We start from the raw sequence: 27,096 nt of genomic DNA on the forward strand, positions 1-27,096 counted from the left end.
TGTCTAGCCTGCAATCCTGTTGGGAATATTTTGCGGCTAATTCTACCTGGTCATATACTAGACTAACTGGAATTTCTTTCCCATCTGACCCTAAAGGTCTGACCTGGGCCATATGATTCGGATCGAGCTTGGTATACTGTGTTTTCACCATGGCCCAAGCTTCCCTCGCACCTTCTCGACAGGCAGATATCTTCCATAGTCAGAAATGCCGCCGCGCTCCCTTGAATAGCTGTACAAGCTCCCCCATACTTCCTGGTAGGGAGGCGGATAGCCACAAGGCCTTGGCGACACTCCGCATGACCTGCCGAACTTGCTCGTGCAGTTGCGAAAGCTCTTGTAGCAGATCGCCTGAGGATCCGGGCATCTCCTCTTCGGGACGGCCAGTGAGCATACCTACAGACATAACTCTGTTAGTTCATTTCTTTGCCGAACTATATAAATGTTTGTTTGAGCACATACTAAAAATGCCGCGTTGAAGCCTCTTATTTTCCTTCACGGAGTCAGCCAGCTGGGCCCGAACATCTTTCAATTCCTTGCCCAGTTGGGTATTGGCATCTTGGAGTTTGTTTTTCTCCTGAATGACCCGTCTAAGTACACGCTCGCTAGCGGCCAATTGCCTTTGAGATCCTTGTTCACCCTCTCGTGGGATTCCCGAATTCTGTTCTGGATTATCTGAGGATTTTGTCATTAGATATGGTTAGCGTTACTAGTCTATACATACAATGTTGTTTTTTCTCAATTCGGGAATACATACCAGTGGATGCCTTTTCGGATCTTGACAGCTCGGCTGTAGCGGCCGTTAGCTGGGTTCGACACTTGTCCAGCTCTTGAGACAACAGGTTGTTCTTCTCTGAGAGCACCTATTAATACAATGATCCTTAAATCAGTTGTACCAACTGTTTCAAGTCTCAGGGGCTACTAATATACATAATTATCAGATTTTCATACTTACCCATATATCTTTCAAATACTGGTATGTGGCTCTAGCAAGCCCATCCTGAGCGGCTTGGATGTATGCATCACCCTAGTTGAAGGCATTGAAAGCCTCTTCTGAAAAATCAGGGTCGCGGAGTGCGGCCCGTTGGCGCCGATGATTCATAGCGCTCTCCACTTCAGAATTTGTAACGGACATTCTATCCAAATCCTCTGTATGAGGATAGACCGGTATCACTTCCATGTTAGCCTCTGTCCTCAAGACCGGGTCTGGAACCCGGCTTGTAGAGGCACGGCTGGCAAGATCCCCGGACATAGTCCGGCAGATGTTCTTTCTGCTAAAACACAATGGATAGTGTCATACTTTAAGATGACAATCACAGAACGTGTTTAATACCATACCTCCTTGATGACGGCTTGGCGCTGTTTCTATTTGCCTTTCTTTTTGATGGCCTACCCGGCACGAGCGCCCCTTGTCGATGAGTCACCTCGGGTTCGGCATGGCGCGCCGATCGTCTTCCCTTTAGAGCATAAGAACTGTGCAGTGGGTGAGACGGAAGGAATAAATCCTTTTCGGAAGATGTCTCCTGTTTACTTACATGCGATGCAGGGAGGAGGCCGGGATAGTCAGCAATGATGGCCACTTTTGTGCCGCCACAACTTGCCTGCTAAAACACCCCTTCCACGAGCTCCACGAATATATTCGGATCCTCTTCGAATCCGGGGTCGAGGGCCCGGTTATGGTCCTCTGGATGTGGTGTCGGGCTATGGAACTCCCTGGTTATTTTCTGCCATTGTTGTTATAAATGAACGGAGTGAATATTTATGAAAAAAGACTCAGGGAATGAATAGAGTAGAGGAATGGATGGCAGCTCACCCAGCTGGGAGGGTTGTACATGGAAAATCCATCCCGTGGCTTAATGCGGATGAACTCCTCTCTTTCCCCCTTGTATAAACCGGACAGTATTTCCACCAGAGCGGTGGTGGAGTCTGGACCCTTCCGACCGCAGCGGGTGGTGTCGTCTTCTCCATTGAAGTGCCACATGGGACACCCTCAGTCGAGTGGCTGAACCCCCCGCATTATGGATATCGCCATAACCTCGACTATTGATAGTCCGGACTGAGCAAGCGTTCTTATCTTGCTCATCAATTGAAGGACCTCCCTGATATCTTCCTCTCTGAGGCTCCAGGGACGCCAGTTGAGGCGTTTCTTCAGCAGAGCATTTGTAAACTCAGGAAGACCCATTCGGATTGGGTCAGGAAGGGAGACGTCCTCAATATAAAACCACTCGGAAGGCCATTCTTCGGATGCCTTCTTCGGTGTGCGGGATAAGTATACGGTCCCGGCGATGCGCCATATCTCGGCTTTGCCCACTTGGAATATTGATCCCTCTTGATTATGGGGGACAAGGCAAAACAACTTCTTCCATTGCTCGAAATGGGCTTCGCAACCCGGAAATAGCTCGCAAAGAGCGACGTAACCTGCGATGTGCAGGATGGAGGCAGGTGTGAAGTTTTGCAGCTAGAGGCCATAGCACTCCAGAAGCCCGCGGAGGAACGGATGGATTGGAAATCCGACACCCCTCAGTAAGTGGGAAACAAGGCATACTCGCTCCCCCTGGATGGGTTGGGAAGGTTCTCCGCTTGCTCCCCGTTATCGAAGGAAGCCAATCCAGTTCGAACGGGTACTAGATATGTAGGAGGTAGAAACCCTTGAGTATGCAACTTTGCTAATAGGCCGTGGGATACGGTACACTTCTCCCAATCGCCCGGCTTGGTGCTGCGAGGGCGGGAGGAAGAGCTGCGAGCACCGGCCATGTTGGAGGGGTTTTTTCGGGCACGCTCTGATGATTCCTCGCTTGGGAAAGATGGTGTGGATTGGATCTGACGACCCTCGTCTCTTTAATAGACAATTTATTTACATGGTTCGGGTGGCAAGTATAAAAATGCCCCGACTTCTCGCATTCGTTCGACACATGGAAGCTGAGACTATTAGGGTACAGAAGCTGGTGAGCGTAACATTAAATGGGAAGCCGGACACTGCTCTTTACAACAGGTACTTTGAAGAGTTCGGAGAAGAAACCCGCCTTTCAATGCCGAAGACAATCTACGCGCCGGACTCATCGTCATTGAAGCCTAGTTCGGGGGCTACTGAGGGAGTCCTGGATTAAGGGGTCCTCGGACAGCCGGACTATGTGCATATGCCGGACTGTTGGGCTATGAAGATACAAGATAGAAGACTTTGTCCCGTGTTCGTATGGGACTCTCCTTTGCATGGAGGACAAGCTTGGCAATTCGGATATGAAGATTCATTTCTCTATAACTGACTCCGGTGCGGTGTCTATATAAATCGGAGGGTTTAGTCCATAGGAAAAAACAATAATAATCATAGGCTAGCTTCTAGGGTTTAGCATCTACGATCTCGTGGTAGATCAACTCTTGTAATACTCATATCATCAAGATCAATCAAGCAGGAAGTAGGCTATTACCTTCATCGAGAGGGCCCGAACCTGGGTAAACATTGTGTCCCCCGCCTCCTGTTACCATTAGCCCTGGACGCACAGTTTGGGACCCCCTACCCGAGATCCGCCGGTTTTGACACCGACAATGAGACTCCGGACTTTATGAAAAATAAAAGAGGCCAAAGAAGCCCAATAAAAAAAGAGGCCAAAGAAGCCCACCAAAATAAAAAAAAGAGAAAAAAGAAAAGAAAAAAATAAATGAGAGAAAAAGAGAGAAGGGACAATGTTACTATCCTTTTACCACACTTGTGCTTCAAAGTAGCACCATGATCTTCATGATAGAGAGTCTCCTATGTTGTCACTTTCATATACTAGTGGGAATTTTTCATTATAGAACTTGGCTTGTATATTCCAATGACAGGCTTCCTCAAAATGTCCTAGGTCTTCGTGAGCAAGCAAGTTGGATGCACACCCACTTAGTTTCTTTTGATGAGCTTTCATACATTTATAGCTCTAGTGCATCTGTTGCATGGCAATCCCTACTCCTCGCATTGACATAAATTGATGGGCATCTCCATAGCCCGTTGATTAGCCGCGCCAATGTGAGACTTTCTCCTTTTTTGTTCTCTCACATAATCCCTATCATCATACTCTACTCCACCCATAGTGCTATATCCATGGCTTACGCTCATGTATTGCGTGAGGGTTGAAAAAGCTGAAGCGCGTTAAAAAGTATGAACCGATTGCTTGGCTGAAACTGGGGTTGTGCATGATGGGAGCATTTTATGAGACGAAAATGAAGCATAGCCAAACTATATGATTTTGTAGAGATAAGCTTTCTTTGGTTATGTTATTTTGATAAGACATGATTACTTTGATAGTATGCTTTAAGTATTACTATTTTCATGTCAATATTAAACTTTTATCTTGAATCTTATGGATCCGAACATTCATGCCACAATAAAGAAAATTACATTGAGAAATATGTTAGGTAGCATTCCACATCAAAAATTCTGTTGTTATCATTTACCTACTCGAGGACGAGCAGGAATTAAGCTTGGGGATGCTTGATACATCTCCAACGTATCTATAATTTTTGATTGTTCCATGCTATTATATTATCTGTTTTGGATGTTTAATGGGCTTTATTGTGCACTTTTATATTATTTTTGGGACTAACCTATTAATCGGAGGCCCAGTCCAAATTGTTATTTTTTGCCTATTTCAGTGTTTGGCAGAAAAGGAATATCAAATGAAGTCCACACGGAATGAAACTTTTGGGAGAGTTATTTTTGTGATAAACACAATCCAGGAGACTTGGAGTGGACGTCAGGGAAGCAACGAGGTGGCCACGAGGGTCCAGGGCACGTCCTACCCCCTGGGCATGCCCCTACCCTCGTGGGCCCCTTGTGGCTCCCCTAACCGACTTCTTTTGCCTATATATACCCATATACCCCGAAAACATCCAAGAGCACAATAGATCGGGAGTTCCGCCCCCGCGAGCCTCTATATCCACCAAAAACCTCTCAGGAGCCCGTTACGGCACCCTGCCGGAGGGGGATCCCTCACCGGTGGCTATCTTCATCATCCCGGCGCTCTCCATGACGAGGAGGGAGTAGTTCACCCTCAGGGCTGAGGATATGTACCAGTAGCTACGTGTTTGCTCTCTCTCTCTCGTGTTCTTGATTTGGCACTATCTTGATTTATCGCAAGCTTTGCTATTATAGTTGGATCTTATGATGTTTCTCTCCCTCTACTCTCTTGTAATGGATTGAGTTTTCCCTTTGAAGTTATCTTATCGGATTGAGTCTTTAAGGATTTGAGAACACTTGATGTATGTCTTGCATGTGCTTATCTGTGGTGACAATGGGATATTCACGTGATCTACTTGATGTATGTTTTGGTGATCAACTTGCGGGTTCAGTGACCTTGTGAACTTATGCATAGGGGTTGGCACACGTTTTTGTCTTGACTCTCCGGTAGAAACTTTGGGGCACTCTTTGAAGTACTTTGTGTTGGTTTGAATAGATGAATCTGAGATTGTGTGATGCATATCATATAATCATACCCACGGATACTTGAGGTGACATTGGAGTATATAGGTGACATTAGGGTTTTGGTTGATTTGTGTATTAAGGTGTTATTCTAGTATGAACTCTATGATAGATCGAACGGAAAGAATAGATTCGTGTTATTTTACTACGGACTCTTGAATAGATCGATTTAAAGATTGAGGTGGTTTCGTACCCTACAATAATCTCTTCGTTTGTTCTTTGCTATTAGTGACTTTGGAGTGACTCTTTTTTGCATGTTGAGGGATAGTTATATGATCTAGTTATGTTATTATTGTTGAGAGAACTTGCACTAGTGAAAGTATGAACCCTAGGCCTTGTTTCCTAGCATTGCAATACCGTTTACGCTCACTTTTATCATTAGTTACCTTGCTGTTTTTATATTTTTAGATTACAAAGACCTATATCTACCATCCATATTGCACTTGTATCACCATCTCTTCGCCGAACTAGTGCACCTATACAATTTACCATTGTATTGGGTGTGTTGGGGACACAAGAGACTCTTTGCTATTTGGTTGCAGGGTTGTTTGAGAGAGACCATCTTCATCCTACACCTCCCATGGATTGATAAACCTTAGGTCATCCACTTGAGGGAAATTTGCTACTGTCCTACAAACCTCTGCACTTGGAGGCCTAGCAACGTCTACAGGAAGAAGGTTGTGTAGTAGACATTAGGCATCAGCAATGCTCCTCGGCAGATCCAAAATGCGCCTGGAGAACTCTAAACCCGGGTCAGCAAAATATATATCTTCCTTGTAAATTTACTCCGCATGAGAAAGGCCTTACCAACTGCTATCTGCCTCGCCTATTGGATCTCCTCGCGAGCGTCCTGGGCTTCAACCCGGGCTTGTTTCGCGCTTTCTAGCGCTTTGGTGAGCTCGGAGGCTTGTTCTGAACTCTTCTGCTCCAAGGACTTGCACTTGGCGACGACGTACTTGAGCTCCTATTCGACCTCCCCCACCCGCGCCTCATGTCTTCGGCGGGTGGTTTGCTCCACCTCTAATTCCTTGTTCGCTTTGTTAGCGGCCACCTTGCTCACCTCCGCCTCCTTCTTGTCTTGGGCGAGGGCGCTCTTGAGGGACTCGACCTCGGCTGCGCCAACTGTGAGTATATTTGTAACATTTTAGTCAGTATAAAAGATTAACACACATATCACTTTCGGGTATGTCATAGTGCTGCATACCTTGAGTTTCCTAAACCGCTTGTTGATGCAGTCGAGTGCCTCATCGGATAGTCGAAGCTTCCGATTGAGCTCGGCAACCTCTGCGGCCTGGGCAGTAGCCGCCAACATAGAAGCATGTCCAATAACATAGTACGATACATTATCAATTTGATTTTGATCCTCTATCCAGATTGTTCTAATCTAGACAAAGTCTCGGGGGCTATTGTATATATGCAGGTTCAGCATTATATAAATACCCAAAAAAACTTGTAAAGAGTATTACATCGCGTACCTCAAAGCCCGTCAGTAGGCTGTTGAAAGCTTCGGTCAGTCTGCTCTTCACGGACCGAACCTTTTCCATAACCGCACCCATCAGGGTGCGGTGTTCCTCCACAATGGGCGCATGTTGCAGTGCTTCCTGCAGAGTGTCAGCGGCCTTCGGATTGACAGAGGCCACAGACAGAGTTGCTGCTCCTCTCCCTCTGTCGAAGGGGGATGTTGGTCCGAACCCGGAGCTGTAGTGGTCTCCGGGACGGTGTTCGGCAAGGGCCCAAACTGTCGAGGCTCCCCACCCTGGGTGGTCATGGGGTTCACCGTGCCCTACTTTACAATGTCCGAGGTGTTATCCTCGAGCGCCTTCTGGACGGCCTCGTCCACTCCTCCTTGGCCAGGAGATGCCCTTTGAGATGACACCTCGGTATCCTCCATGGTAGGAGGAGAAGGCAAGCGATGGTCTGTCACTCTCCACCTCTTTAGGTGCTAGAGAGTTACCCTCCAAAGAGGAGGGAATCAGGATCTCGCACGGAGGGTTGAAAAGCAAAGAAAAGATTTGATTTATATAACAGAGGCAGAATAAGTAATAATTGAACAAGTAAGTTTTCGATACTTACGTTTCGGCCAGGGGCTTATCCCTTTGGATCCTCTTCGGGCTGTGTTTGGACTCTGAGTCCGAACTATCCGAGAGGACTACCCTCCCCTTCTTCGGCGTCGCACCCTCCAGGTTTTCGGAGGCTGTCCTCTTCCCCCTCCTCATCTTGAGTGGGGAGTCGCTCTCCACTTCCTCCTCCTCCTCTTCGTCCTCGTCTTCCTCATGAGAGGAGATGATCTCGGTCACTTTGGACACTGCGTTCGAAGGACCTTTGCAGCGGGGCCCATCCTTGGGCCCCTTGCCCTTCTTCGTGATCTTCTTGTCTAGCGCCTGATAGGGCATTGGGACCAGCATCTCCTCCAGCTGAGGAGTGACTAGGTCTTCGGGCAACGGAGCCAGACTCTTAATCCACTCTGACTTCTTGGTCCAGCCCTGCAAAAAGGCGGGCTCTTGAGTTTTGTATTGATCGAATACATAAACTTGGTATATCTTCAGAAAATTAAACACTTACCGGAGTGGCCGGATTCTTGGCGTTGAGGCCGACGTCTTCGGTCTCCATGGGCCAACTCTTCTGCGCCTTGAAGAGCAGCTTCCACATTCCCTCATGCGTTGTGCCGAGGAAAAGCTGTAGCGTCCGCGGCTCCTCCGATTGAACTCCCACATGGCGGAAGTCCGGCGCTGGCAGGGGAGAATGCGGTGGAAGAGCATAATTTGCACTACATTGGTTAGACCAACGTTTTTGCTCAGCACGTTGGTGATACGCATTTGCAGCGTCTGCACCTCCGTCTAAGACCCCCAGTCGTGGCCCTTCGCGGTCCAGGAGACGAGCCTCATGGGGGGTCTGGATCTGAATTCTAGGATCGCCGCCCACTTAGTGCAGCACGGCTCAGTGATGTAAAACCTCTCCTGTTGCCCGATCTTGACGGTCTCCACGAAGGCCCTCTTGGGCCACATGGCGTTGGGCAGCTTGCTGATCATAGCTCCGCCGCAGTACGCATGCTGCCCGTCGACCACCTTCGGCTTCACATTAAAGACCTTCAGCCACTAGCCGAAGTGTGGGTGGATGCGGAGAAGAGCCTCACACACGATGATAAACGCCGAGATGTGGAGGAAGGAGTTCAGGGCTAGATCATGGAAATCTAGCCTGTAATAGAACATAAGGCCGCGGACAAATGGGTGGAGTGGAAAACCTAACCCTCTAAGGAAGTGGGGAAGAAAGACGACCCTTTCGCCAGGCTCCGTAGTGGGAATGATCTGGCCATTGGGAGGGATCCTATGCACGATGGTGGCGGCGAGGTATCCCGCACTCTGGAGATCCTTTATCCTCTTCTCCGTGACGGAGCATGCCTCCCACTTGCCTTTGGAACTGGATCCGGCCATGGTCGGAGGAGGTGGTGATGGTGGTGAGAAAGACAGAAACTTTTTGATCGCGGAGAGCTTGGGATATTGGAAGGCAGAGGAGACTGGAAGGCATGGGGAAGAAAAGAGAAATCTATTTCCCTCTTATAGGCGGTGAAAATGCCAACCGTCACCCCACTTGCGCCTTGAAGCTCGCCTATTCCCAATGAAAGTGTGTGCCGTAAACGGTTGGATTATTCAAATTTTATTGATGTGCAATCCCGTATTAAGTGGGCATGATCTCCAATTTGACAGGATGGGCCAATGGGGCTTGGCCTCGAAACATGGAACGCGGGATGTAAAAACAATTCAAAACATCGAACGATCAAGTCTGACGCTTCACCGAAAAAAGTTGTCAGTAAAAGACACTATTCTTATTTTTTTATATTAGTAGAATTCCCGTGTGTTGCCACGGGCTTTTGAAATATTTCATTGAAGATATGTAAACATAATGCATGTTAATTTTCTCACGTAGAGAAAATATAGCACGACACAATCAGGTAATAATTGAAGTACACTTTACTTGCAATGTAAATTAATTAAAAAGTTAATTTGTGGATGTATAAATATAATACGATTATCTAACCAAAAATCTGTTACAAATTAAAATCTACTTGATGCGCTTACGAAATTCTCGCACAATATCAGAAAGGTTGTCTATCCAATTTTTTAGCTTACCTACCCAGCCTTATCCTGACCTCAGCCACTCTCTCACCACACCCACACATCTCACTCTCTCACCCACGCACCCCTCACTCTCTGTCCTATGTCGACAATACATAAACGATGAAAGTGACCATCATGAATTACATTCTTCCTCATCTCTCCATCCAAATAGAATTTCCTAACATAGTTTCACCAACTTCTTCTATTTATGTGATGAAATGTTGTAAACGAAATGTTGTAACATTTTCTGTCGGACATCCCTCTAAACACTGCAACCTCCGCCACCTGAGATGTCTCGTACCCCGCCTTCAAATCTGTTAATCCCCTACCCCTTTCTCAGCCAGGGATGTCCCACCTCTGGTTCTTCTTCTACCTCATGTCGCCACTGCGTTTTTATTCGACCACTCTGTCAACCCGCCCACCTCTCCCTGCCTAACCACCTGCCACCCTATAGCTAGCGAGTTTTGCCGCACGCCGCCCCTTGCTTGAGTCACCACCTCCATCGATGCTAGCCATCCCTCTAAAACCTACCACCATATTTGGTGCCCACGATCTCCCACACCTCGCATTTGAGACCATTAACCTCTTGTCTTTCCTCCACTGCCAACACCCCCTCATATTTGAGACTGTTAACCTCTTATCTTTCCTCCACCGCCAACACCCCCTGGTGCGACTACTATTCTTATTCCTCTCTCCGCCTACCTTTTCTTTGCCCACTCTATTAACCTGCCTACCTCTACCTACGGAACCTCCCCCCCCCCACTGCCATCCACTACCTCATCGCACCCTACCCGAGCCATCACCTCCGCCGCCGGCCAACCCTCTAAATCATACAAATATCGAGTGCCGGCGACCTTCGACACCACAACCTCAATGGTTGGACATATATGAAAAAAAAGAAGGATCGAGATGGTTCTTTGAAGAAGTCATACCATGTGTTGAATCGCATCTTCATGGATCATAGGCATACTCTCTTCTCTCGCCTTCGGTATCATCTAATTATTTTCAGCCAGTAAATATTGTCAACGCAAATAAAATCCTTATAAGCAACTAAAAAAGTACCAGTGCTTAATCTTCTAATTAGACCAGTTATTTCCGTCAATGAGAATAGAATTATTATCAGCAATAAAAGGAGTTGCCACATAATATTGCTTCAACACTGGTCACACAATTTCAGAGTTCAGAAACTGCTTTTAGAAATAAGTTCAGATTGGCCTTGAACTTGGCATGAATAAACTATAAAAAGAATACAATGTAAATTAGTTAGTTCACTTGTTGGAGGAGTTGTTCTGCTTCATGGCGCACAATGCATCCACCCCCGTCACTTTAAGATGAAGAGCGGAGAACCTCTTAGTCATCTTGTTTATGTTAGTACGTACATGTCCTCCATGCATGAGGCTAAACCGGGTCTTTGCGTTGGATACCTTCCCGTTGATCTCCATGTACCCGCACTGCAGCTCCAGCCGCAGTGACGGCCGGACGAACCCCCATTCAGAGACACTCTACACAACATCTTCCACCAGCCTCTCTACCTCTGGGAACCACTTCGTCAATGGACATCATCGACAGAAAATCCTGAGCAGAACCATTGACACAGAATTAGAAGCCATTGGCTGCTGAACAAGATCAAGATTGCCATGGGGTTCAGAACTTTATACATCATAGACATGTCATGTAGGCATATGTTACCTTTGCTCCATGTGGAAAACTCGTGACAAACCATGTGGACTATTTCATCTATGAAACCAATTAAAAAACTATGGTTAAAAATGAAGAAGCTTATAAATGGCTAATGAAGTTGTGTTAAAATATGATAAGTCAAGGGAGTGACCATTGTGTCGCAACCTGAAGCATTCCATTAGAGATAATCCCTGCACCTACTAAAATTTGAAAAGAGCAGAACATCGCTCAAGCAAGGAGATAAATGGTACTCTTTGTTAGAAATTGAACAAATGAAAGAAAAATTGATAACTGAAATAACGAAATGAAATATGATAGCTATCATTTCTGATACTGGGAAGCTACAAAATAGAAAACTACATTTAGATGGGAAAAATCAAATATCCTAAACCATGGAAAAATTATAGCTATGGTTTCCTCTTTTTTCTCTTCATGTCATTATGAACTCTTGTAACTCTCCTATCTATTGTGCTCGGTTGCTTCCATGTTTGTTGTGAATTCCAATTTTAAACTATGTTATCTTCTCCAATAGCTCCTCCATGGTTTCGTACCCCCCTGATGATCAGAAAATTGTAAGGAAGCTATACTAACTTATCAGCAATGATGGTAGAATGACTAGGAAGATCGTTAAGTGTGTGGCACCTGGAGCAGATAAGAATGCTTCGGATCGTCGAGCCATCTTTGAATTTCCTCTCGTTCTTGTCAGATGCAACCTTTACTTCTCCCACATTCTCACCTTATGTCTGTTAGTACAAGTTAAAGTGAAACTCAATCCCTCTGCCCCAAAACTTATATAACCAACATTTTAAGACAATGAAGTTAATATAAATGTTTGGTTACGGAGTTCAAATCCAGCAGGGATAACCTCATCTTCCATGTGACTTTTCAGGCATAAGCCTATATTTATATGACGAAGCAAATGAAACCTTGACCAAATTCAAGGAAATTAGTATCTGTTATTTCCTTGCATGAAAATTGCCAGAACTTGTAGGCCTAGAGACAACGCCGTACACCATGATCACTTCATTCATAGTTCAATTACAGTATGAATGAGTACATGCTTGAATTCCAAACACCAATACACACCACGTGAGTAAAATAGGCAGTATATTTCTGACTACACATACACAACGCTAAGATGTACACTACCCAGATAAATATCTAAAGCATCAAAATTGCGTACCTTGCCAAGCATGAGAGCCGGAATCACTCTGCAAAGAAAACCCCAAATGAGAAAAAACTACTTAGTGCAAGTTAGTCAGGCAGAGCGCATGCGCAAGAAGCGAGTTGAACTTGTGCAAAAGAAGATGTATAAGGACGTACGTACCCGACGACACGACGGCCGCCGTCGAGCACAGGTAGCAGTTGAACGTCCGCCGCAACACGTTCGTTTGCACACATCTCCTAAAATATGAGGGCAGCGGGCGGCGGGTGGAGACGGGAGACGATCGAGAGGAGCGGTGGTGCGGGGTGGTTTTTTTGGGTGCGTGCATGGGGGTGCGGGAGGGGACGAAAAAACCGGATGAAAGTGGTGGGAGGAAAAAAACCATGGAGACTATTCTACCAATTGAGACATTAGGAGTAGAGATTAATTATGATATAATAACTCACCCACGAATTTCAGCAAGGCTGTTGGTGAGTTCATGGACATACGAGTAATACGAATACAACCTAGAAGCCAAAACATCAACAGTCCTCCTGTTGAGATTCTTCAAACGAGCAATGCTAGCGCTTGCACATGCTTTAACCTGAAGAGAACATCAAATTGGTATGTTTCACTAATGATGACACAGTGGAGGAAATTCTTGAACATACCTCATCATATTTCTTGTGATCTATAAGGAAAATCAACACAAGCAGGTCGCAGTATATTTTAATCTCTGGGAGTCCATGCTTAATTGAAACTTGAGCCGCTAGAGCTGCAACATCAACATCCATCTCACTGCTATCTTCCTACAAGAGGTAACTCCATATGAATATCAATCACCTTTGAGCAAGAGAATACTCTAGTTTCAAAATATTGACGTGTACAGAATTAAACAAAAGCAAGTTCTAATCCCCTACGCACCAAGCATGAGATTGCGAATTACCAATTAAGCATCAGAATAGAAGGAACCTGGTTCGACATAAACTTCAATAGTGAAACTCAATTGCAAAATATGGAATTACTCGAGCCTCATACTGTATCATCATACACTAATAGTTGCTTTGTGGTTGCAGTAATGATCTAGATTATGAATTCTAATAAGCCAGGTAATCCAGAATTATCTGAAGTCATACATAACATGAGATACCCAAGACTGTCAATTACCAATTAATCGTTAGAATAGAAGGAACCTGATTTGTCGTGAACTTCAACAGTGGAACTGAATTCGAAAATCTAAAGGCTCGCATTGCATCACCACGCAGTAGCCGGCTAACAGTTACTCTACTACAATGGCCTAGATTATGAGTTACCATTTACTTCTAAAAGGCCTATAAATCCAAAATGATATACCATGTCAATCGGCAGCCAGGACACATTTAACACATGTAGATTAACAAACATAGCATTAGATGCTCACGTCCTTGACACTGTCATCATATTCAGGCATAATTGCGTGTTTATTCCAAATCACGAGAGATCTGAAGTTGCAGGCAGAAAAATACCTTGGGGAGGAGCGGGGAGAAGCGGGTGAAGGCCTCGGAGGAAGGGGGCAGCGCGAAGGCGAGGAAAGCCGCGATGTCGGGGGCAACAAGGCGGCGGTGAGGCGGACGATGCGGGAGATCCGGCAGACCTCCTTGGTCAGCGACCCCGCCTCGACCACGGACGGGATCTCCTTCAGATATGCAGGTACGGCGAGGCAAACACACATGAGCTACCGCCCGCTGAGCGGCCACAGCGTCGAAAGCTGAGCTAGGGTTTTGGGGGATATGAGGACTGGGGGCGAGACGGACAGGCTACTCACGCTGTAGGGTGGAGAGAGCGGGCGCGACCGCGTCGTCGGCCAAAGGAGCGGTGGCGAGGGCGGGCTAGGTGGAGTCGTTCATCTCAACGACCTCCGACATCGCGGCGTCCATGACAAGGTTGAGGTGGGGGGAGGGGCAGTGTGTGCGGTGCAAGAGGGGGAGTGAAAGGAAGGCCGGAGGAGGGGGTATTGTAAGGGGTAAAATTAGCAGTAACAGATCGATGAATATGAGTGTTTAATCCGGTGAATCGGTGACCAACTCGAGGTTTTTTTATTCCATAGGACAATGCCTGTGCGTTGCCACGGGACAATAAAGATAAAGACACTGATCAATATTGTGTGCCCTCTCCGATGAATATGAGTGTTTAATCCGGTGAATCGGTGACCAACTCTTGTCTTTTTTGTTTTTGTCCTAATGCTGTAGAGAAAAAAAAAATCTACATGAGTTGATCACCTCGCAAATGTTATTTTCCTTACAATTTGCCTGTATGAGAACACACCAATTATCATATTGGAAGAACCGCAGAACTAATGAGCCATGGCAACCCTCTCCTTCTTCTTAGAATCATCATCATCATTCTTGTTTTTTGTGTCCTAAAGCTATAGAGAAAAACAAAAGCTACATGAGTTGATCACCCCTTAAATGTTCTTTTCCTTCCAATTTTCCCGTATTAGAACACACTAATTACCAGATTAGAAGAACCACACAACTAATGAGCGATGGCAAATTAATTTGAAGAACAAGGATTTGGCCGACCTCAATGGAACATGGACCAAGCTGTAGTGTTCTACCTTTCCCGTGGTCCTCCTTGGTTGGTAGTGATGATCCTCTCCAAGTCCTTAGTCACTTGCAAGCTTCTGCAAAATGAATGTTGTATCAACAGGTGCAGTTTTCTTCTTTTTCTAATTTACAGGCTAAGTAAACATTTGTAGGTTGTTTCTATTTGCAACAATAATTCCTATTGCCACAAAAAAAAATCAAAATATCTAGCATTTAGTTTAAACATAACATCCTTGCAAAAAATATAGTTTAAACATGACAATTGTTGTGACTTCTAAACTTCTAGAACTTCCTTCTATTTGGTGTCTTGGGTATGAGTAAGCAAAATGTTCGGTCTGAAAAGACACAAGGTGAATGAGAGCACAAAATAGAGTAATATCAAAATTACATGCACACTTATACACATAATCAAATAAGACTGAAGAAGAAATATGTTCTTTAATCATATGTACAGAGGCATACAGCCATTTAACTAAACGTGTACTGATCTGTTCTTCCAAATTGTCTACAATGAATTCACTACTCATCTAAATGACTTTCTTTCTTTGTCTTTGCACTGAGAACTTATAACTCATAAATTGGAAATTTGACACCAGCAACGAAAGAGTGGCTCACCATTCTCAGCAATTCCTCCCTCATATGGATATCATGTAGCGATCTAGCAGACATGGTAAGACCCACCAACTATGAGATCTGGATAGTAAAACACACCACCTCATGCCACTTCAAATATGACTCCCTTGATGAGAGCCCCATGGGCTTGCCATTTGAGTGGTGTGTTAGGTATTCAAAAGTTCAAAACTATCAGATTCATGCAAGCAAAAAAGGACTTCCTGCAAAAAGGGATTGATATCATATGAAGCAACTTACACGCATGATCTTAAGAGGATGCTGACAGATAGCATCTTCCCTGCTGCAGCCGCTGCAGTCAACGTGCTCAGTTGCCGAAAGCCGTAACGATGCCTTCCACCTCGGCCTCCTCCATTTTGCAATGATGGTGCGAGTGAGGGAGTCCTGGATTAGGGGGTATCTAGACAGCCAGACTATATACTTTGGCCGGACTGTTGGACCGTGAAGATACAAGACTCAAGACTTCGTCCCGTATCCGGATGGGACTCTCCTTTGCATGGAGACAAGCTTGGCGATTCGGATGTTAGATCTCCTTCTTTGTAACCGACTCTGTGTAACCCTAGCCTCCTCCAGTGTCTATATAAACTGAAGGGTTTAGTCCGTAGGACAGGAACAACAATCATAATCATAGGCTAGCTTCTAGGGTTTAGCCTCTACGATCTCGTGGTAGATCTACTCTTGTAATACTCATATCATCAAGATCAATCAAGCAGGAAGTAGGGTATTACCTCCATCGAGAGGGCCTGAACCTGGGTAAAACATCGTGTCCCCTGCCTCCTGTTACCATTAGCCTTAAACGCACAGATCGGGACCCCCTACCCGAGATCCTCCGGTTTTTACACCAACATTGGTGCTTTCATTGAGAGTTCCTCTGTGTCGTCGTTGCAAGGCTCGATGGCTCCTTCAATCATCAACAACAACGCGGTTCAAGGTGAGACTTTTCTCCCCGGACTGATCTTCATGTTCGGCAGCTTCGCACTGCGGGCCAATTCACTCGGCCATCAGGAGCATATCGACAGCTACGCCCCTGGCCATCAGGTCAGGTTCGGAAACTTGAACTACACGGCCGATATCCACGAAGACTTGATCTTCGACGGATTCGGGCCTACGCCAGGAGCGCCGAACAGTCACGGCGAGCACGGCTTAGACCTGCTGTCAGACAATACTCGGGATATCACACCTGCACGAGCTCCGAACCTAAATCCGGGGCAGATCACATCGACCGAGGACGGGTGGATGGACCCTGCCCCGGAGGCGGCATACTCATCGGCGGTAGAGCCGAACACAGACTCCACCCCCGAGGAAGTTTGTGTCACCGGACCCCCGGACTTGTGTCCGACTGTAGGTTCCAGACCGCGCGCCCCCGGGCCCGCTGAATTCGGGTGGGCTCCGGTAATGGAGTTCGCTGCTGCAGATATCTTCCAGCACTCGTCCTTCGGCGACATGCTGAATTCATTAAGGTCTCTCTCTTTGTCAGGAGACTCTTGTCCGAACTATGTCCGGCTCGAGGGGGAAGCAGGCGACGAAGAAATTCGTTGCCCACCCACCACCCACTTCATAGCCACTATCGATGACGTAACAGACACCCTTGACTTCGACTCCGATGACACCGACGGTATTGACGTCGGTGCAGGGGACGATTTGGAACCACCGCCCATGGGGCGCTGGACTGCCACCTCATCATATGATATATACATGGTGGACACGCCTAAGGAGGACGACGGCGACAAAAAAGACACAACGGAGGATAAAACCCTCAGACAAAAGCCAAAATGACGGCGCAGACGCCGTTCTAAGTCCAGCCACATGAAAAATAGCGATAACAGCACTAGAAGGATCGACACCCCAATCAACTCCAAAGGCAACAGCGACCAGATGGACCCAGTGATGGAGCAGGATGATCTAGGTCACGCCAAACACAGCCCGGAGCAGACGCCCGATCACAGCGATCCAGAGGGCCGAACTCATCAACCTGCCTCGGGAGAAGAGCACAGCCTGGACGGCAATGCATTCATCATCCCAGAAAAACGTTTGGAATGATATAACCTCCACAGAAGGCTTATGGCCACTGCGAGAAGTCTAAAGAAGCAGAAGCAAAGGCTTAAGGTCGTGCAGGAAACGCTCAACCACAGATGGAATAAAGTGCTGGGCACTGAAGAAAAATACGGCGACGATCGCCACACAAAGAGCTACCCAAAGCGCAAGCTGCTGCCAGATTTCGACGATGAGGCCATTCCGCCAAAGAACAATACGGCCAGTAGGCCGGACCAACCACTTCATGACCGCAATAGAGTAGCTACTGACGCCGCACACAATTTATGTGAGCTCCTGGGCAAAAAGGCCGGCGCGACCAGGTCCATCTATGGATCCAGAGGACATGCTCCGGCGCAGGATTATGGTCACCAAAACGATCAGACTGATCGAATACCAGTTCGGAATCAGCACCGGACACAACAACAGTCAACAACATGCCACAACATGTCCAGATACAGAGGGGCTGCTCACCCTCTGTGCTTCACCGAAGAGGTACTGGACCACGAATTTCCACAGGGTTTTAAACCCATGAACATAGAGGCATATGATGGAACAATAGACCCCGAGGTCTGGATTGAGTATTTTATCCTTCATATCCACGTGGCTCGTGGGGACGACCTCCACACCATCAAATACCTTCCCCTCAAGTTGAAGGGACCAGCTCGGCACTGGTTGAAAAGCCTCCCCAAAAAATCAATCGGAAGTTGGGAGGAACTTGAAGACGCTTTCAGGGCCAATTTTTAAGGGACCTATGTCCGACCTCCGGACGCTGACGATTTAAGTCACATAATTCAACAGCCCAGAGAGTCCGCCCGCAAGCTTTGGAATAGATTCCTCACTAAGAAGAATCAAATTGTCGATTGTCCGGATGCTGAAGCCCTCGCGGCCTTCAAGCACAGTATCTGGGATGAGTGGCTCGCCAGACACCTCGCTAAGAAAAGCGGAGGACAATGGCAGCCTTAACAAGCCTTATGACCCGCTTCTGCGCGGGTTAAGACAGCTAGTTGGCCGTAGAGGCACTAGCGACCCAGGCACATCTGAAATCAAGGATGCCAACGGGAAACCACGGTGAAATAAAAACAAGCATCGAAACAAGGAAGAAAGTCCAGACAACATAGCGGTCAACGCCGGATTCAGGGGCTCTCGACCCGGTCAACAAAAGAAGCCATTTAAAGGCATCAAAGAGGACCGTTTGGCCTGAACAAAGTCCTGGACAGACTGTGCCAAATTCATGGCACCCCCGAAAACCCTGTGAACCACACTCACAGAGAATGTTGGGTCTTTAAGCAGGCCGGCAAGTTAAATGCCGAACACAAGGGAAGGGAAACACCAAGTGAAGACGAGGATGAGCCTCGCCAGCCGAACACTGGGGGATAGAAAAAATTCCCACCAAAGGTGAAAACAGTAAACATGATCTACGCGACTCACAAACCCAAGAGAAGGCGCAAACGCGCGCTCAGAGACGCATACGCTGTACAACCCGATGCCCCCAACTCAACCCTGTCGGCCTGTCCGATCACCTTTGATCATAGGGACTACCCGACCAGTATGCGGCTCGGAGGGTCGGCTTCCTTGGTGCTCGACCCAATAATCGGCGGATATCATCTCACTCGTGTCCTCATGGACGGTGGCAGTAGTCTCAATCTAATATACCAGGACACTGTCTGCAGGATGGGGATAGACCCATCCAGAATCAGCCAAAGTAACACCACCTTTGAAGGGGTGATACCAGGCGTTGAGGCCCGCTGCAGGGGCTCCCTCACATTAGAGGTGACATTCGGTTCTCCAGATAACCTCAGAAGCGAAGAGTTACTCTTCACCATCGCTCCCCTCCGAAGTGGTTATCATGCATTGCTCGGAAGAACGGCCTTCGCTCGCTTCAACGCAGTACCGCACTACGCCTACCTTAAACTCAAGATGCCCAGTCCACGTGGCGTCATCACCGTTAGCGGAAATACAGAGCGTTCCTTACGTGCGGAAGAATATGCGGTGGCTCTAGCAGCCGGACACTAAGCGGCCTCTCCTATCAGAACGCATGATCGGTCGTTAAGACCACGGACACGGTTAGATGAGTCCGGCACACCATCGTCGGTAACAGCCCAGATAAACCTGACCTGGGTGCTATACATGTAATCCCATAGAGGGCACCAGGGGCTGCAAACATGCAATACAGCCCACCTTTTGGCTTGACCTTATTAATAGGCCAATGTCTTACACTTCTACTATCCATTGATAATAACAAATTCTTCGCACGCTTACGTCATACTCTTTTACATGAGTTTTCCTTTTTACAGACACCACTCGTGCGATACCCTCCCAGGACACGGCACAACGGAGACAAAGGCACAGACGTGCAACAGGGCCCCGCTCAAAGGTTTCTCTTTAGATTAAGCCCCTGTGTAAACCTTCTTTATTTTCTCTTGTTGCTTTATATCCCATGGGTACTCAATACACCCACAGGGGATACTGGCGTTATTGGCATTTCGCCACGATAGACTAATGCACGTACCTGGAAATATAGGGTTCATAATCAAGGGTGCTACTCAGCCCAGTATATGTTATAAAGTCCGAATACCTTCGGGAGTATTCAGCGCCGCGAGTTAGGCCTTATATGCATCAGCTCCAAATCATGTCTTTGGTCAAATGTTGGGTTTGCCCGGCTCCTGGGTTTGCCGCCTTACGTTCCGCTTCTATCGGCTAAGGCGGCCAAAGGAGAACTACTGCGATTGTGCCCTGGTTATTCCGGATGAGCACCTCAGTAGAGAAAGTCAAAAACTGACTGTCATGATATAGCGAGAGACTGGTCAACCACTCAAGGACTCATTGGAATCATTAGGATTCCTTCGCATTAACGAAGGACCGTTTGCCGGTCATGTACAGACGCGCCCGTATCCAGATGCACGCGATGGTACCAGGGGCTACATAGTAGCCCCACCATCAAACTCCTATGACTAAGTGAAAGTGTTAAAGCTATATAGTCCGGTTGCCTAGTTCGACGTGCGATCACCTCCTTAATGGACCAAGACGTTGGATAAAGTGTGATTACGCACATTTTTGCGAACACCCCCGCATTGTATGCGTGGGGGCTGAAGCCAACAACTGCTAACTTTCAGGTTATATACACATCAAACGGCCGCACAGGAGGCACAATAACACTTTCGGGCGAAAGTATAAACATAGCCTCTATAATTAAAATACAATTGTTTTTACAATGAAACAATTTGTCACTCGAGCATGACATTCTTTGAGCACTGAGCCTCTATTAAATGAGCACCTTCTGTTACCTGCTCCAAGTAGTGCTCGTCCGGATCCTGGCTCCCCGCCGGATTCTGGGTTGCAATGATGGTGGCCTCCATATCGGCCCAATATGTTTTAACACGGGCAAGAGCCATCCGTGCACCCTCTATGCACACCGACCTCTTCATGGCATTGATTCGTGATACGGCGCCAAGGAATTGTTGCACTAAACCAAAATAACTATCCGGCTTCGGCCCCTTTGGCCATAGATGGTCTATTACCGACCTCATTACAAGACCGGACAACCTATGGAGCTCAGCCACAGCGGCCATCCTTTCACTCAATGGCAACGGGCACGTTGGAGCACTGAATTGTGACCAGAACAGCCTTTTTACTTCACTACCTTTTTTATCCTCGAAAAACTTGGTCGCATCAGCCGTACTTTGTGCTAGATCCGCATACGCATCTCCAGCGCTCCATCGCCGATCCAGAGGAGCGTACTTTGGATCTAAGAACTTCATCCGCAATGATAAGGGGCTTCCAGCCGCGATTTCTCCGGCCTGTGAAGCTCCTCCCGTGCATCCCTAACTTTGGAACTCGTCTCCTTGGCTGCATCAAGGGCCTTCTTCAGGTCAGCCGACTTTGCCTGATTATCCTTTTCAAGGAGCTCATACTGGTCGGCGGAGTTTTTCAGCTCCACAACCATCTCAGCTATTTTATCTTCGCTTCAGCGATGAGCAGCCTGTTCGGCTCTCAAATCTTTGGCCGCCTTTAGGGCAGCCGCATTGCTAGCCCGGGCTTGTTCCTTGGCTAGGGCAAGCTCCGCCCTCAGGGCCTCCACGGCAGCAGCTCCGCCTGCAGTCGAAGCATATCACATTAACATTATGCTCCTCTTAATATGTCCTATATAAATAAGGAAAACAAAGCACATACTCTGTGACTCGTTAAGCCGCTCGTTCACAAGCGTGATGTCGGCGTCCACAACTTCAATCTGTCGCCTCAGTTCGGCAACTTCAGCGGTCCGGTCGGCCGCCGGACCCTTAGCCACCTGCGCATGAATACAATGCGATCATTTCTTAAGAATGTGATCCCCCGTTTGCCGCCTAGGGCTGGCAACCAGAGTCTCAGTGGCTACTATCTATAAGGAGCACACCTAGCGCGTGTGCCACAACCAAAAAATTACGTATTTCATTATATACCTCAAAGCCTTTGAGAAGGCTCGTAAAAGCTTCATTCAACCCGCTTGTGGCAGATGAAATCTTCTCAAGCACCGTGCTCATTAATGAACGGTGACCCTCCGAGAGAGCAGCTTGCTCCAGAAGGCCCGTCAGTGCCGGACCCTTCTTATCGCCCCCCGTGGGAGCCGAACGCTCCGGGCTCAGGGCGGCCGAAGTATTACCTTCTGGCCTGGGCAAATCTGGACTCCTCTGTGACGACACCTCGGGGTCACCTGCCCCATGAGGCGGAGAGGCAGGTGGGGTTTCACTTTCCATCATCTCCGGAAGAAAATCCTCCGAAGACGAACTCTGTCGAGAAGAGCTGCTAGCCGAACTGCAAAGAACGGATCCTGGTTATAGTTCTTGGAGGAGGAAGCAGTAGCTTTGTATTTACGATTAACTTACAGCTCGGCTAAGGGCTGGCCCGTTTGCGGGCATAGCGTTGTGAGGACGCCCTCTGGGGCAGGGCCCCTGGTGAAGTTTTCTTCCCTTGTTTAGGCACCTCCGTCTCCAAGTCTTCGGATGCGGCCCTCTTCTTCCCGCAGGGGGATGAGACCATAGATTCCCCTCCCCGACTATCCTCCTCCGTGGAGATAGTAATTCCCCGGGTTTGGATGTGCAATGTGTGAAGCTCTGCTTCTCTGTTCTTCCCTTCGTCTTTCCCCGAGGGCACTTGACTTAGTACACGACTAAGCATCCTGGCTATGGCAGGACTACGCGAGCCTTTGGGAAGCGGTGCCGGACACCTGATTCTCTCCGCCTTGCTGAGCCAATCCTGGCCGCGGATGGTTTTCAGAATAATGTTATGATAAATATAAATGAAGTGTTCGGTTTCTGGGTTATTTACTTGGGTATCTAGGCGGTTGCAGCTCAGGCCCGCATCCTCGGTGGTGTCCGGACACTTTACTTGTGGTCCGAAGAATAACTTACACATCCCTTCGAGCGTCATGCCGAAGAAGTGCTGAATAGTCCGCGGACCTTCTGGGTTGAACTCCCACATCCGGAGAGGCCGACGTTTGCACGGCAAGATCCGTCGGACTAGCATTACCCAAATTACGCTGACAAGACTAATGTCCCTCTCAAGAAGCTCCTGAATGCGGCTCTGCAATGTTGGTACGTCATTAGCAGGCCCCCAATCCAGTCCCACATTGGCCCATGATGCCAGTTGAGACGGAGGGCCCGAGCGGAAGTCAGGGGCAGCCACCCACTTTTTGCCTCTGGGAGCCGTGACGTAAAACCACCTCCGCTGCCATAGATCGGACACCTCTGGGAAGAATCCCTCTGGCCATGGGGCGTCGGTGTTTCTGCTTATTGCAGCGCCTCCGCACTCCGTGTGTCGCCCCTCAATCACCTTTGGCTTTACATTGAAGGTCTTGAGCCATAAGCCGAAGTGCGGGGTGATGTGGAGGAAGGCTTCGCACACAACGATGAACGACGAGATGTGAACGATGGAGTCCGGAGCTATATCATGAAAATCTAGCCCGTAATAGAACATGAGCCCTCTCACAAAGGGATCAAGGGTGAAGCCTAAGCCACGGAGGAAGTGAGAAACAAATAAGACGCTCTCGTTGGGCTCGGGAGTAGGGATGACCTGTCCTAGAGCAGGAAGCCTGTGCTTGATGTCGGCGGTCAGATATCTGACCTCCCTAAGCTTCGCAATGTCCTCCTCTGTGACAGAGGAGGCCATCCACTGGCCTTGAAGGTTGGATCCGGACATGATTGAAGATCCGAAGTGCCTAAGCTTGGGCTTCGGCTGTTGGAACTCAAGATGCGGAAAGGTGCAAGTGTGGTAGCAAAGAGGGATAGGCCTCGGCCCCTCTATAAAGGGGCTGAATATCAAGCATCCTCAGTGTAACCACTTGGGACTTGCCTAAAAACACGGAGTCATACCAATAGGCATCGTGGGGTTGCCCGCGCCCGTATTGATGGAGGATCCCGCAATAAGGGAAACACGATCTCTGCTGCGATAAGGCGTGCCAATAAAACTGCCTCGCAATGCATGTCGAGGCAGGCTGAGAAAAACCGGTTCGTATTGAGCCAGGCCGCGGTGTTAGGGCACACCGTAAAAAAATTGTCAGTAGACTAGATTTGTAAAGTGTTATGCTCTCTACGGTGGTGTGCGGAAATTATCTCATAGAGCCGAACACAATCCTTAATATGCTTTGGAGTATTCAAAGATGGAACCCGCCTTGCAATGCCGAAGACAATCTACGTGTCGAACTCATCGTCATTGAATCTTGGTTCAGGGGCTACTGAGGGAGTCATGGATTAGGGGGTATCCGGAGAGCCGGACTATATACTTTGGTCGGACTGTTGGACCGTGAAGATATAAGACTCAAGACTTCGTCCCGTGTCCGGATGGGACTCTCCTTTGCGTGGAAGACAATCTTGGCGATTCGGATGTTAGATCTCCTTCTTTGTAACCGACTCTGTGTAACCCTAGCCTCCTCCGGTGTCTATATAAACCGGAGGGTTTAGTCCGTAGGAAAGGAACAACAATCATAATCATAGGCTAGCTTCTAGGGTTTAGCCTCTACGATCTCGTGGTAGATCTACTCTTGTAATACTCATATCATCAAGATCAATCAAGCAGGAAGTAGGGTATTACCTCCATCGAGAGGGCCCAAACCTGGGTAAAGCATCGTGTCCCCTGCTGTAACGCCCTGGATCCGATGCGCCAGGTGTTTGCCTGTCATTCGCCGTCGTTGCCATGTCATTTGCTTGCGTGTTGTATTTTGCCATGTCATCATTCGCTTTGTGTCATCATATGCATTTCAGTTCGCATACGTGTTCGTCTCATGCATCCGAGCGTTTTCCCCGTTGTCCGTTTTGCAATCCGGCACTCCTATGCCCTCAGGCGTTCCCCTTTTGTCTCTCGTTGTGAGCGGGTGATTAAACTTTCTTGGAATGGACCGATTCTTGCCAAGGGGCCTTGTAATACCACCGATAGACCGCCTGTCAAGTTTCGTGCCATTTGGAGGTCGTTTGATACTCCAACGGTTAACCACATAGCCCGAGACCCCCCCTTTCTCTTTGCAGCCCAACACCCTTCCAAAGTGGCCCAAAACCCAGCAAACTATCCTCCATGCTCTCGGTCGTTCGATCACGATCGCGTGGCCGAAAACCGCTCCTCATTTGGACTCGCCTAGCGCCCTCTACCTATAAAAACGTCTTCCCCTCTCCATTTTCGGATCAATTTTCCCCCGAAACACTAGCAACTCCTCCCCGCGCCGCCGGACATGTCCATCCGCGCTGGACATGTCCGCCGGACACGTCGCCCAGCCCAATCAGGGCGTGCCACATCATCATCGCCGCCGCCCGCAGCCACTCACGCGACGCCACCTGGCCTCCGGCCTCCTCCCCGCCGCCGCAGCCCACCCGGCCCAGGGCAGGCCCGACCCAGGGCAGGCCCGCCCTCGAGCCGCGCCAGGGCCCGAGTCGTGCCGCCGTCCGCCCGCAGCAGCCCGCGCGCGCCTCCTCCGAGCCCTGGATCCAGCGTCCCCGAGCCTCTCCGGCCATTTTCTTCCCCTGCTCCGGCGAGAACCCCGGCCATTATCGTTTTCCATGCGAAGGTTGACCTCCAGATTTCTCTAAAGTCCCGAAATATTTTGACATTATCATGCCATGTTCAACGTATCGTATCTCTGCATCCGTAGCTCCGTTTCGTGCGTGTAATATGTAGAATTGTTCGCCTCAACGAGTACTTCATTTTGTTCCATTGCATCATATTCATTTGAGTCCATCTTGATGCCTGAATCATCGTTGCAAGAGTGCTTCATAATGTTAGTTTCTGTTTCTTAACAGAACATGCTCATTTGTCATTTTTGCCATGATTGATGTGTGCATACTATGAGGTTGATGTCTACATGTGTTTTGATCTATGCTATGTCTTGTTTACATAGGAGCTTACCATGTATTTTTGTGATCAATGTGGTGACTAGCACAAGCATGCAAACTAGGCATCGTGATGTTACTGATTTTAGTCCCTGTTCTGCTGTTATTTTGATGCCATGTAAACTTGATGCTACAGAGAGATCCATGCATATTTTGTGATACTTCAGTAAGGATGTTTTGAACATATGGTTATTGTCTATCCGTTCATTCTGTTGTTTGCAATTATGGCATAGTCTAGCATGTCCTTTTCGTGCTCTACTTTTGCTTCAAAATGTTTCCTGGCAGATTGTTTACATGTTATTCAATTTTGCCAAGGTAGTTGTAGTTGATCCTTGCATGCTATGAACTTGTTCTTGCCTTGGATTGTTCCAAAAACATGTCTTCTTGCTGATGCTATGCTTATCTTGTCATGCAATGACTTGTGGTGAGTGAATCGAGCTTGTTAAGCAGTGTACTTGTTGTTACTGTTTTGCTAGGCTGAATCTGTTATTTCGTGATGCTATGTAAACCTGCTGCTACAAGTCATTCTATGCATAATCTGGAGATGTTCACTAAGGGTGTTTTGTTCTACATGTTATGCTCTATCCATCTATGCCCCTGGTTGTAATTATAGCCTGCTTTAGCTTGTTGTAATCTTGCTCCAAAGTTGCTAAATAATGTTGCTGTCAGCCTGTTAACATTAAGTTCAGTTGTTGCCATGCTTGTTGTTAGTGATACATGCACCCTATGAACTTGCTCTTGCCATGCTTAGCTTCATAAATATGTCTTCTTACTGTTGGGTGCCTTGCCATGCCATGTATTGCTCTGTAGTGAGTTGCACAAGCTCATCAACATGCCTACTTATCGTTGTTCCTGCCATGCCCTGTTCGCTGAATCTGTTAACAAAAGTTGCCATGTTTACATGGGTGCCATCATATTTTCTGATCCTTTTTGGCTCATGGTCACTAAAGGACATTTGATCTATGCATTTAGTAGTATCATGTCATGCCTTTGTTTGCCAAGATAAGTTCCTGTAACATGTTGTTTGATAGCTCTAAACATTGCAACCTGATGTTATTTTCTGCAAAGTCTGAAATTGTTATTACTTGCAATCTTGCCATGTGTGTTTGAG

General features: G+C 47.7%; 1 protein-coding gene and 1 long non-coding RNA gene across 3 annotated transcripts; both read right to left on the bottom strand.

Annotated features, from left to right (window-relative positions):
* Positions 1-10,707: 10,707 nt before the first annotated feature.
* On the bottom strand, positions 10,708-11,929 carry LOC123065347 (uncharacterized). 2 transcript variants are annotated; one of them, XR_006430978.1, is made up of 4 exons: positions 11,887-11,929; positions 11,396-11,799; positions 11,254-11,301; positions 10,708-11,139 (listed from the first exon to the last, which is right to left on the bottom strand). It is a non-coding gene; the product is annotated as an uncharacterized lncRNA (long non-coding RNA). The 2 variants fall into 2 exon arrangements; XR_006430977.1 differs by lacking the exon at positions 11,887-11,929 and having other exon boundaries at positions 11,396-11,880.
* Positions 11,930-12,271: 342 nt separating this feature from the next.
* Positions 12,272-14,349, bottom strand: LOC123067482 (probable 26S proteasome non-ATPase regulatory subunit 3). Its single transcript, XM_044490261.1, has 5 exons — positions 13,894-14,349; positions 13,060-13,197; positions 12,856-12,992; positions 12,428-12,455; positions 12,272-12,304 (listed from the first exon to the last, which is right to left on the bottom strand). The coding sequence occupies exons 2-5, from the start codon at positions 13,180-13,182 to the stop codon at positions 12,272-12,274; spliced, it is 321 nt and encodes a 106-aa protein (XP_044346196.1). The 5' UTR covers positions 13,183-13,197; positions 13,894-14,349.
* Positions 14,350-27,096: the final 12,747 nt, after the last annotated feature.

The sequence above is a fragment of the Triticum aestivum genome, chromosome 3B, assembly GCF_018294505.1.
Source record: "Triticum aestivum cultivar Chinese Spring chromosome 3B, IWGSC CS RefSeq v2.1, whole genome shotgun sequence".
In the NCBI taxonomy this organism is placed as follows: domain Eukaryota; kingdom Viridiplantae; phylum Streptophyta; class Magnoliopsida; order Poales; family Poaceae; genus Triticum; species Triticum aestivum.

Coding starts and splice junctions, on each gene's coding strand:
- LOC123067482 (XM_044490261.1), bottom strand. CDS start 13,182: ATGGATGTTGATGTTGCAGCTCTAGCGGCTCAAGTTTCAATTAAGCAT. Junction 12,456..12,855: donor AGCCTTGCTGAAATTCGTGG/GTGAGTTATTAT, acceptor TTTTCTTTGCAG/AGTGATTCCGGCTCTCATGC. Junction 12,305..12,427: donor CGGCTCTCATGCTTGGCAAG/GTACGCAATTTT, acceptor TTGGAATTCAAG/CATGTACTCATTCATACTGT.